Source organism: Heptranchias perlo, chromosome 2 (assembly GCF_035084215.1).
Source record: "Heptranchias perlo isolate sHepPer1 chromosome 2, sHepPer1.hap1, whole genome shotgun sequence".
NCBI lineage: Eukaryota > Metazoa > Chordata > Chondrichthyes > Hexanchiformes > Hexanchidae > Heptranchias > Heptranchias perlo.
Window position 1 is genome coordinate 7,714,436 of NC_090326.1, and position 12,487 is coordinate 7,726,922.

Sequence of the window (12,487 nt, forward strand, 5' to 3'; positions counted from 1 at the left end):
AGTTTTTTGATGAGGCAGCAGAGGGTAGGTGAGGGCAATGCAGTTGATGTGTATATGGAATTTCAAGAAGCGTTTGATAAAGTGCCACATGGTAGGCTTGCTATTAAGATTGCGGCCCATGGAATAAAGGGGGCAGTAGCAACATGGATACAGAATTGGCTAAATGACAGGAAACTTGGAAGTGTAGTGAACAATGAGGAGGATACCGATAAACTTTAAGAAGATATAGACAGGCTGGTGGCATGGGCGGACACGTGGCAGATGAAATTTAACGTGGAAAAATGCGACGTGATACATTTCGGTAGGAAAAATGAGGAGAGGCAATATAAACTAGAGGGCACAATTCTAAAAGGGGTACAGGAACAGAGAGATCTGGGGTTATATGTGCACAAATCGTTGAAGGTGGCAGGGCAGGTTGAGAAAGTGATTAAAAAAGCAAACTGGATCCTGGGCTTCATAAATAGAGGCATAGAGTACAAAAGCAAGGAAGTCATGATGAACCTTTATAAAACACTGGTTCGGCTACAACAGGAGTATTGTGTCCAGTTCTGGGCACCGCAGTTTAGGAAAGATGTGAAGGCCTTAGAGAAGGTGCAGAAGAGATTTACTAGAATGATTCCATGGATGAGGGGGTTTAGTTTTGTGGATAGATTGGAGAGGCTGGGATTGTTCTCCTTGGAATAGAGAAGGTTGAGAGGAGATTTGATAGAGGTGGTCAAAATCATGAATCTAGAAAGAGTGGATAGAGAGAAACTGTTCCCATTGGCGGAAGGGTCAAGAACCTGAGGACATAGATTTAAGGTGATTGGCAAAAGAACCAAAGGTGACATGAGGAAAACATTTTTTACACAACGAGTGGTTAGGATCTGGAATGCACTGGCCGAGGGAGTGGTGGAGGCAGATTCAATCATGGCCTTCAAAAGGGAACTGGATAAGTACTTGAAACAAAAAGATGTGCAGGGCTACGGGGATAAGGTGGGGAAGTGGGACTAGCTGCATTGCTCATGCATAGAGCCGGCGTAGACTCAATGGGCCGAATGGCCTCCTTTTGTGCTGTAACCTTCTATGATTTGCCTCAACCACTCCATGTGGTAGCGAGTTCCACATTCTTACCACTTTGAGTAAAGAAGTTTCTTCTGAATTTCTTATTGGATTTATTAGTGACTATCTTGTGTTTATGGCCCCTAGTTTTGAACTCCCCCCACATCCTCTCTACGTCTACCTTATTGAACCCCTTCATAATTTTAAAAATCTCTTTCAGGTCACCTCTCAGTCTTCTCTTTTCTAGAGAAAACAGCCCCAGCCTTTTCAGTCTTTCCTGATAGTTATTGCATAATAGTTCTGATATCATCCTTGTAAATCTTTTTTGCATTTTCTCCAGTGCTTCTATATCCTTTTTGTAATTTGGAGACCAGAACTATGCACTGTGCTCTGAGTGTGATCTAACAAAGGTTCTATGTAAGTTTAACATAACTTCTCTGCTTTTGAATTCTATTCTTCCAGAAATGAACCCCATTGCTTTGCTTTGTTTGCTTTTTTAGGGTTTTGTTAACTTGTGTTGCCACTTTAAATGATTTGTGAATCTGCATCCCTAGATCTCTCTGTACTGCTACCCCATTTAGACTCTTATTTTCCAAGGAGTGTGTGGCCTCCTTATTCCTCCGACCAAAGTGCAATACCTCACACATATCTATATTGAAAGTCATTTGCTATTTAGATGCCATTCTGCAAGTTTGTTAACGTCTTCTTGTATTTTGTCGCAGTCTTCCTCATTATTTAACACTGAGGAATTTTGATGTACTTTTGATTCCAAAATCCAAATCATTTATGTAAATGGTGACCAACAGTGGTCCCAGCACCGATTCCTGTTGAACACCACTTCCCACCTTCCACCAGCCTGAGTAACTACCTTTAACCTCATCTCTCTGTTTTCGGTTTTGTAGCGGTTCAAGAAGGCGGCTTACCACCACCTTCTCCAGGGCAATTAGGGATGGGCAAGAAATGACAGCATCGCCAGCGACGCCCACATCCCATGAACGAATTTTTAAAAAAAGCCAGCTTGCTATTCATTCTACTACTGCCCCCTGACTCCACATGCTCTGACCTTAGTCGTGAGTCTACTATGTGTTACCTTATTGAAGGCCTTTTGAAAGTCCATGTGTATAACATCCACTGCATTACCCTTGTCTACTTTTTGTTACTTCTTCCAAGAATTCAATAAGGTTGGTCAAGCATGATCTTCCCTTTTGGAATCTGTACTGACTACTCTTCATTATGTTTTCGGTTTCTAGATGTTTCTCTATTACATCTTTGAGTAAAGGTTCCAATATTTTTTCTACTACCGACATTAAACTAACTGGTCTATACTATCCTGGATTTGTTCTCTCCCTTTTTTTTGAATATAGGAATAACATTAGCTCTCCGCGAGTACTCTGGCACTGTTCCCTTTTTTCTATTACATTTTTATATATATATATACCTCTGCTAATTCTTCCTTTAGCTTTTTTTAGTATGCGCGGGTGCAATCCATCTGGACCAGGGGTTTACCCTTTCTAAGTTTGATTAGTTTATCAGTTATCTCCCTCCTTTCTATCTTAAATGTCCTGATATCCTTTTTGATCTCTTCTAATGTCATGTCCACCTTGTTAGTCTCCCTGGTAAATGCTGAGGCAAAGTAACTCTTCAATATTTCTGCCATTTCACTGTCAATACCTGTGAGTTTATCATGTGTATCCCTTAATTTTCCTTTTTGTTATTTATGTGTCTGTAGAATACTTTTTCTATTCTTTAATAACTACAATTTGTAATTCCTCTTTGCCTTCCTAATTTTTTTCGACTTCTTTCTTAACCTCTTCATAGTCTCTCTTGTCATCTCCTCCTCTATTGGTCTATGTACTTAATGTATGCCTTTTTCTTTAGTTTCAATTTCACCATTATATCTTTATTCATCCATGGTATCTCATTATTGGCTAGTTTTTTTTTACAGTGGAATATATATCTCCAGAACTCTCTTGATCACCTTTTTAAATATTTCCCACTGTTCTATCTCTGTTAATATTTTTTTTGCAGTTTACCTTCCCATGTTCCCTCCTTATCCCCTCATAATTAGCTTTTTTCCAATCTTTTACTTTGCTCTTTGTCTTGCTTATGTCTCTCTCAATTATTATCTTAAACCTTATTATGTTGTGATCGCTATTGCCTCTATGTTCCCCTACAATTACGTCTCTTATCTGCTCTGGATCATTTACCATTTCTAGATCCAGCAGTGATTCCTCTCTTGTTGGGCTTCTTGTGTACTGGGTAAGAAAGGAGACCTGTACATACTGTTTAAAAACTCCATTCCCCGTTCCCCGTTTTAGTACCTCTTCTTGCCACTTTATTTGGGGGGTAGTTGAAATCTCTCATGATTATCATTCTATGTCTTTTACTCATTTCATAGATTTGCCTACATACTTCATCCACTTCCCTTCCACTATTGGGTGGTTTGTAGCATTCCCTCATTAGTGTGATCGATCCCTTCTTATCCTTTATCTCAATCTGTATGGATTCTGTTTCTCCCTTAATGTTAATTATGTCCTTTTTTCTCCTACTGCCATTTTGTCATCTGTAATTAGTACAGCTACCCCACCACCTTCTTCCTTCCCTATGTTTTCTAAATATGTTACATCTTGCAATATTTAACTGCCAGTCCTGTTATTTATTAAGCCATGTTTTAGTTATCCCTACTACATTTGGTTCCTCTCTATGAATTTTTGCCTCCAGTTTCCCCCATTTTGTTTCAGATGCTTTACACATTGCTGTACAGGCTGTAAGTAAGAATTTAAACAAGTAAGATGGGGGGGAGAGGGGGTGGTGGAAGAAGGGATCTGGTAGAAGTAACAATAGTCTGAAGATAAAATAAATAGGAGGTGAGAGTAAAGGTCAGACCAAGGTAAGAAATAAGGGAACAGATAAAGTTATAGAACGTTATAAAATAACTTAAAAATAAAGTAAGTGTTACACAATAAGGAGTATAGTGAATAAGGCAGATGAGCTGAGGGCACAGATAGACCCATGGCAGTACGATATCTTAGCTATTACTGAAACATGGCTTAAAGAGAGGCAGGACTGGCAGCTCAACATTCCTGGTTACAGGGTTATCAGACGAGATGGGGGGGGATAAAAATGGAGGGGGGGGTGTGGCAATTTTGGTTAAAGAAACAATTACGACTGTGAGGAGGGATGGTATGTTAGAAGGATCATCAAATGAGGCCATATGGTTTGAGCTAAGGAACAAAAAAGGGACAGTCACACTGGGAGTGCACTATAGACCCCCAGTCAGAGGGAGACAGAAGAGCAAACATGTAGGCAAATTTCTGAGAAGTGCAAGAACAGTAGGGTAGTAATAGTAGGGGATTTCAACTACCCTAATCTTAACTGGGATACAATCAGTGTGAAAGGTACAGAGGGCACAAAATTCTTAAATTACATTCAGGAGAACTCTTTTAGCCAGTACGTAGGAAGCCCAACAAGAGAGGGGGTAGTTCTGGATTTAGTTTTAGGAAATGAAGCTGGGTAGGTGGAAGGAATATCAGTGGGAGAGCATTTTTGTGGTAGTGATCATAATCCAGTTGGATTTAGCATAGTAATGGAAAAGGATAAAGATAGAACAGGAGTAAAAGTTCTCAATTGGGGAAAGGCCAATTTTACTAAGCTGAGAAGTGATTTAGCAAAAATGGACTGGAAACAGCTACTTGAAGGTAAATCAGTGTTAGAGCAGTGGGAAGCATTCAAGGGGTTCAGAGCAAACATGTTCCCACAAAGAAAAAGGGTGGGATTGCCAAATCTAAAGCCCCGTGGATGTCAAGGCGCATACAGGGTAAGATGAGGCAAAAAAAGAAAGTTTTTGTCAGACACCAAGAACTCAATACTACAAAGCCGAGAGGAGTATAGAAAGTGCAGGGATGAAATTAAAAAGGAAATTAGGAAAGCAAAGAGAGGACATGAAAAAATATTGGCAAGTAAAATCAAGGAAAACCCAAAGATGTTTTACAAATATGTTAAGAGCAAGAGGATAACTAAGGAAAGAGTAGGGCCCAAAAGAGACCAAAAATATAACCCATGTGTGAAGGCAGAAGATGTTGTGATGTGGAGATGCCGGTGATGGACTGGGGTGGACAAATGTAAGGAATCTTACAACACCAGGTTATAGTCCAACAATTTTATTTTAAAATCAAAAGCTATTCATTCATTCATTCATTCACTTACCTGACGAAGGGGATACACTCCGAAAGCTTTTGATTTTAAAATAAAATTGTTGGACTATAACATGGTGTTGTAAGATTCCTGGCAGAAGATGTTGGTATGGTTCTTAATACACACTTTGTGTCTGTCTTCACAAAAGAGAGGGATGAAGCAGACAAACTGGGCATCCATGAGGCTCTGTGGGCCATCAGCAGCAGCAGCAGAATTGTATTCCAGCACAATCTGTAACCTCATGGCCCGGCATATTGCTCACTCTACCATTACCAACAAGCCAGGGGATCAACCCTGGTTCAATGAGGAGTGTAGAAGAGCATGCCAGTAGCAGCACCAGGTGTACCTAAAAATGAGGTGCCAACCTGGTGAAGCTACAACACAGGACTACATGCATGCGCAACATGCTATAGACAGGGCTAAGCGATTCCACAACCAACGGATCAGATCAAAGCTCTGCAGTCCTGCCACATCCAGTTGTGAATGGTGGTGGACAATTAAACAACTAACAGGAGGAGGAGGCTCTGTAAGCATCCCCATCCTCAATGACGGCAGAGTCCAGCACGTGAATGCAAAAGACAAGGCTGAAGCGTTTGCAACCATTTTCAGCCAGAAGTGCCGAGTGGATGATCCATCTCGGCCCCCTCCCGATATCCCCACCATCACAGAAGCTAGTCTTCAGCCAATTCGATTCACTCGATGTGATATCAAGAAACAGCTGAGTGCACTGGATACAGCAAAGGCTATGGGCCCCGACAACATCCCAGCTGTAGTGCTGAAGACTTGTTCTCCAGAACTAGCCGTGCCTCTAGCCAAACTGTTCCAGTACAACTACAACACTGGCATCTACCCAACAATGTGGTAAATATGCTCAGGTATGTCCTGTCCACAAAAAGCAGGACAAATCTAATCTAGCCAATTACCGCCCCATCAGTCTACTCTCAATCATCAGCAAAGTGATGGAAGGTGTTGTCGACAGTGCTATCAAGCGGCACTTACTCACCAATAACCTGCTCACCGATGCTCAGTTTGGCTTCCGCCAGGACCACTCAGCTCCAGACCTCATTACAGCCTTGGTCCAAACATGGACAAAAGAACTGAATTCCAGAGGTGAGGTGAGAGTGAATGGCCTTGACATCAAGGCAGCATTTGACCGAGTGTGGCACCAAGGAGCCCTAGTAAAATTGAAGTCAATGGGAATCGGGGGGAATACTCTCCAGTGGCTGGAGCCATACCTAGCGCAAAGGAAGATGGTAGTGGTTGTTAGAGGCCAATCATCTCAGCCCCAGGACATTGCTGCAGGAGTTCTTCAGGGCAGTGTCCTAGCCCCCACTGTCTTCAGCTGCTTCATCAATGACCTTCCCTCCATCATAAGGTCAGAAATGAGGATGTTCGCTGATGATTGCACATGTTCAGTTCCATTCGCAATCCCTCAGATAATGAAGCAGTCCGTGTCTGCATGCAGCAAGACCTGGACAACATGCAGGCTTGGGCTGATAAGTGGCAAGTAACATTCGCTCCAGACAAGTGCCGGGCAATGACCATTTCCAACAAGAGAGAGTCTAACCACCTCCCCTTCACATTCAACGGCATTACCATTGCCAAATCCCTCACCATCAACATCCTGGGGGGTCACCATTGACCAGAAACTTAACTGGACCAGCCACATAAATACTGTGGCTACAAGAGCAGGTCAGAGGCTGATTATTCTGCGGCACCCCAAAGCCCTTCCACCATCTATAAGGCCCAAGTCAGGAATGTGATGGAATACTCTCCACTTGCCTGGACGAGCGCAGCTCCAACAGCACTCAAGTAGCTCGACACCATCCAGGACAAAGCAGCCCTCTTGATTGGCACCCCATCCACCATCCTAAACATTCACTTCCTTCACCATCGGTGCACCGTGGCTGCAGTGTGTACCATCCACAGGATGCACTGCAGCAACTCGCCAAGGCTTCTTCGACAGCACCTCCCAAATCCGCGACCTCTATCACCTGGAAGGACAAGGGCAGGAGGCACACTGTAACTACAGCAGGCACATGGGAACAACACCACCTGCACGTTCCCCTCCAAGTCACACACCATCCCGACTTGGAAATATATCACCATTCCTTCATCGTCGCTGAGCCAAAATCCTGGAACTCCCTACCTAACAGCACTGTGGGAGAACCTTCACCACACGGACTGCAGTGGTTCAGGAAGGTGGCTCACCACCACCTTCTCTAGGGCAATTAGGGATGGGCAATAAATGCTGGCCTTGCCAGCGATGCCCACATCCCATGAAGAAGGAATAAGGAAGGAGGAGTGTGAAATATTGGATGGGATAAACATAGTGAGAAAGGAAGTATTAAGGGGATTAGCATCTTTGAAAGTAGATAAATCACCAGGTCTGGATGCAATGTATCTCAGACTGTTAAGAGAAGCAAGGAAAGAAGTAGCGGAGGCTCTGACCATCATTTTCCAATCCTCCCTGGATACAGGCGTGGTGCCGGAAGATTGGAGGACTGCTAACGTTGTACCGTTGTTTAAAAAGGGAGCGAGGGATAGACTGAGTAATTACAGGCCAGTCAATCTAACCTCAGTGGTGGACAAATTATTGGAATCAATCCTGAGGGACAGGATAAACCGTCACTTAGAAAGGCACGGATTAATCAGTCAGCATGGATTTGTTAAGAGAAGGACGTGTCTGACTAACTTGATTGAATTTTTTGAGGCGGTAACTAGGAGGGTCGATGAGAGCTCTGCATATGATGTAGTCTATGTGGATTTTAGCAAGGCTTGTGATAGGATCACACAGGGCAGACTGGTCAAAAAAGTACAAGCCCATGGGATCCAAGGGAAAGTGGCAATTTAGATCCAAAATTGGCTCAGTGGCAGGAAGCAAAGGGTAATGATCGACTGGTGCTTTTTCCAACTGGAAGGCTGTTTCCAGTGGGGTTCCGTAGGGCTCAGTACTAGGTCCCTTGGTTTTTGTGGTATGTATTAATGATTTGGACATAAATGTAGGAGGCACAATTAAGGAGTTTGCAGATGATACAAAAATTGGCCGTGTTGATAGTGAGGAGGAAAGCTGTAGACTGCAGGAACTCACTGCCTGAAAGGGTTGTAGAGGCAGAAGCCCTCAACTCATTTAAAAAGTACCTGGATGTGCACCTGAAGTGCCGTGACCTACAGGGCTACGGACCAAGTGCTGGAAACTGGGATTAGGCTAGGTGGCTCATTTTTGGCCAGCACTGCCGCCATGAGTCAAATGGCCTCCTCTGTGAGATAAATGTTCTATGAATCTGATTATTGGAGGATCTCCTGAGAGTGATGGGGGAGCCCATTGGCATTGAGGACAAGCAGCATGGCACCGATAAATTAGGAGGGTTGATGAAGATCAGGGAACGTAACTTTGGAACGTGGGGGAGCCCTGCGATGGCGAGGCTGGTGCCTCTAAATAGGCAATAGATAATACATTATGCACTGCATGGTATAACACTGCTGTCAGTACAAAACAGTTCATCCTCCAGCTTTCAGAATGCAGTGTCACGGGAGACATGCAAGTACTGATTTATTAAGGATAGTATTAATATATATAAGGATAGTAGTAAAAGCCCATTCTGTAGATGTATGATATACATTTTTATTTGAAAGCTGATACACAGACCGTTTAATAATCAGATATATAATTTTTTAAAAAAACAATGTACAGCTACTCCAATTTTTAAAGAAAATTCCTTCAAGAGCAGTTTTAATTGTTAATTTGTGTTTTTCCTTTCATTTCACTTTAGAGAACTCTTGGAGCAAGTGGCGGAATTTGAAAAAGCAGAATTTACATCAGGAAAGAAAGTGAGTTTAATTTAATTTTTGTAAATTGAAGTATTGTCTATTTGTTTCGCTTATCAAAATTAAGCTATTCCTCAACTGGAATATAGTCCCTGTGCCCCGCCCTGCTGCCGCCCCGCCCTCCCTCTTTCCCACCCCCACCCCAATCTTACCTTGCTAACTGGCAGTTCCTGGTGATCAGTATATGTGAAATTTGAGTAACTTTGGTAGTCTTATCTCCATGTCTTTACAAAGGAAGGTACGAATGTATAAGATTAGGGGGGAATAAAGATTGCCATCCATCTGGTCAGTCCTAGTGAATAAAACCTCACTAACTGTTCCACACCCACCTCTGGTGGTTCTATAATCCCAATATCCACCTCCTCTGAGAACAGAGGCAACGTATCCCCGCCATTCCTTTTCACTCTAAGCAACAAGTTTGCCTCCTTCATCTGCTAGCAGTTCGACCCTCCCTTGACTCTTCCCTTGCTACTAATGTGCCTCTAAGAAAGCCTTTTGTATTGCCTGTGCGTTTTTTTGCTAATTGACTCTTGCGCTCTCTTCTAGTCTTTCTACTCTTCTTGCAGCTTTCCTTTTTTTTTAAACAGCAACTTTGTACGTTTACCTTGATGCCTTCTAGCTTAATATGGACATCTGGTACTAAATCAGTATGTTTAAATCTATTAGCTTTATATCTAATATGATGATCCAAAGTATTAATTTCTGCTCCCCTATTTTTCCTGTAGGCAAACTCAGAAATCGGTAAACCCAAACTTGCTCCCTTGAATGAAGGAGTGTCTGAACTCTTGAGCAAGGTAAGACTTGTCTGAGAAAGTGTGGCTAAAATAATTATATTTGAATGTTTTAAAACAAAATGAAGATGAAATGTGATCAACTTAATTGACTTCTAATGAAGCTGTGGAAGCAAGTTGTTATCTACTTTTTTTAATAACTTTGTCTGCAATTGAGTTATGGATCATGGTTATACGGGCTAATAATGTAGTGTTGGGACCTCTAGAATCATAGAAAGGATACAGCACGGAAGGAGGCCATTTGGCCCATCAAGTCCTGCAAGGGCAATCCAGCGAGCCCTACTTTTCCGCCCTTTCCCCGTAGCCCTGCAATTTTTTTCCTTTCAAGTATTTATCCAGTTCCATTTTGAAAGCCATGATTGAATCTGCCTCCACCACCCCCTCGGGCAGTGCATTCCAGATCCTAACCACTCGTGTGTTTAAAAAAAAAAGTGTTTTTCCTCATGTCACCTTTGGTTCTTTTGCCAATCACCTTCAATCTATGTCCTCTGGTTCTTGACCCTTCCACCAAAGGGAAAAATTTCTCTCTATCTACTCTGACTAGACCCTTCATGATTTTGAACACATCAATCAAATCTCCTCTCAACCTTCTCTGTTCCAAGGAGAACAACCCCAGCATCTCCAGTCTATCCACATAACTAAAGTCCCTCATCCCTAGAATCATTCTAGTAAATCTCTTCTGCACTCTCTCTTAGGCCTTTACATCTTTTCTAAAGTGCGGTGCCCAGAACTGGACACAATGCTCTAGTTGTGGCTGAGCCAGTGTTTAAAAAGGTTTATAATGACTTCCATACTTTTGTACTCAATGCCTCTATTTATAAAGCCCAGGATCCTGTATGCTTTTTTAACTGCTTTCTCAACCTGTTCTGCCACCTTCAACGATTTGTGCACATATGCCCCCAGATCTCTCTGTTCCTGTACCCCTTTTAGTATTGTGCCCTCTAGTTTATATTGCCTCTCCTCGTTCTTCCTACTGAAATGTATCACTTCGCATTTTTCTGCATTAAATTTCATCTGCCACGTGTCCACCCATGCCACCAGCCTGTCTTTTTAATTCGTTCATGGGATTTGGGCATCGCCGGCAAGGCCAGCATTTATTGCCCATCCCTAATTGCCCTTGAGAAGGTGGTGGTGAGCTGCCTTCTTGGACCGCTGCAGTCCATGTGGTGAAGGTTCTCCCACAGTGCTGTTAGGTAGGGAGTTCCAGGATTTTGACCCAGCGACGATGAAGGAACGGCAATATATTTCCATATATGTCTATATCCTCTTGAAGTCTATCACTCTGCTCCTCACTGTTCACTACCCTTCCAAGTTTTGTCATCTACAGATTTTGAAATTGTGCCCTGTACACCCAAGTCCAAGTCATTAATATATATTAATGCTGCAGGAGTTCCTCAGGGCAATGTCCTAGGCCCAACCATCTTCAGCTGCTTCATCAATGACTTTCCCTCCATCATAAGGTCAGAAATGGGGATGTTCGCTGATGATTGCACTGTGTTTAGTTCCATTCGCAACCCCTCAGATAATGAAGCAGTCCGAGCCTGCATGTAGCAAGACCTGGACAACATCCAGGCTTGGGCTCGTAAGTGGCAAGTAACATTCGCGCCAGACAAGTGCCAAGCAATGACATCTCCAACAAGAGAGAATCTCACCACCTCCCCTTGACATTCAACGGCATTACCATCGCCAAATCCCCCACCATCAACATCCTGGGGGTTACCATTGACCAGAAACTTAACTGGACCAGCCATATAAATACTGTGGCTACAAGAGCAGGTCAGAAGCTGGGTATTCTGCGGCGAGTGACTCCCCTCTTGACTGCCCAAAGCCTTTCCACCATCTACAAGGCACAAGTCAGGAGTGTGATGGAATACTCTCCACTTGCCTGGATGAGTGCAGCTCCAACAACACTCAAGAAGCTCGACACCATCCAGGACAAAGCAGCCCGCTTGATTGGCACCCCAGCCACCACCCTAAACATTCACTCCCTTCACCACTGGCGCACAGTGGCTGCAGTGTGTACCATCTACAGGATGCACTGCAGCAACTCGCCAAGGCTTCTTCGACAACACCTCCCAAACCTGCGACCTCTACCACCTAGAAGGACAAGGGCAGCAGGCACATGGGAACAACACCACCTGCACGTTCCCCTCCAAGTCACACACCATGCTGACTTGGAAATATATCACCGTTCCTTCATCGTCGCTGGGTCAAAATCCTGGAACTCCCTTCCTAACAGCACTGTGGGAGAACCGTCACCACACGGACTGCAGCGGTTCAAGAAGGCAGCTCACCACCACCTTCTCAAGGGCAATTAGGGATGTGCAATAAATGCCGGTCTCACCAGCGAAGCCCACATCCCATGAACGAATTAAAAAAAAATCAAGAAAAGCAGTGGTCCCAGCACTGACCCCTGGGGAACACCACTGTACACCTCCCTCCAGTCCGAAAAGCAACTGTTCACCGCTACCCTCTGTTTCCTGTCCCTCAGCCAATTCTGTATCCGTGTTGCTACTGCCCCCTTTATTCCATGGGCTGCAATCTTGATGATAAGCCTACCGTGTGGCACTTTATGAAACGCCTTTTGACAGTCCATATACACCACATCAACAGCATTGCCCTCATCTATCCTC

At 43.5% G+C, this 12,487-nt stretch overlaps 1 protein-coding gene across 1 annotated transcript in view; it reads left to right on the plus strand.

The window, feature by feature from the left end:
* The window catches only part of lztfl1 (leucine zipper transcription factor-like 1), an 87,700-nt gene that overhangs the window by 23,818 nt on the left and 51,395 nt on the right, over positions 1 to 12,487 (plus strand). Inside the window, exons 4-5 of the mRNA XM_067999995.1 lie at positions 9,009 to 9,066; positions 9,789 to 9,857. Of these exons, the coding sequence (XP_067856096.1) occupies positions 9,009 to 9,066; positions 9,789 to 9,857 (127 nt within the window). The remainder of the gene's footprint in view (positions 1 to 9,008; positions 9,067 to 9,788; positions 9,858 to 12,487) is intronic.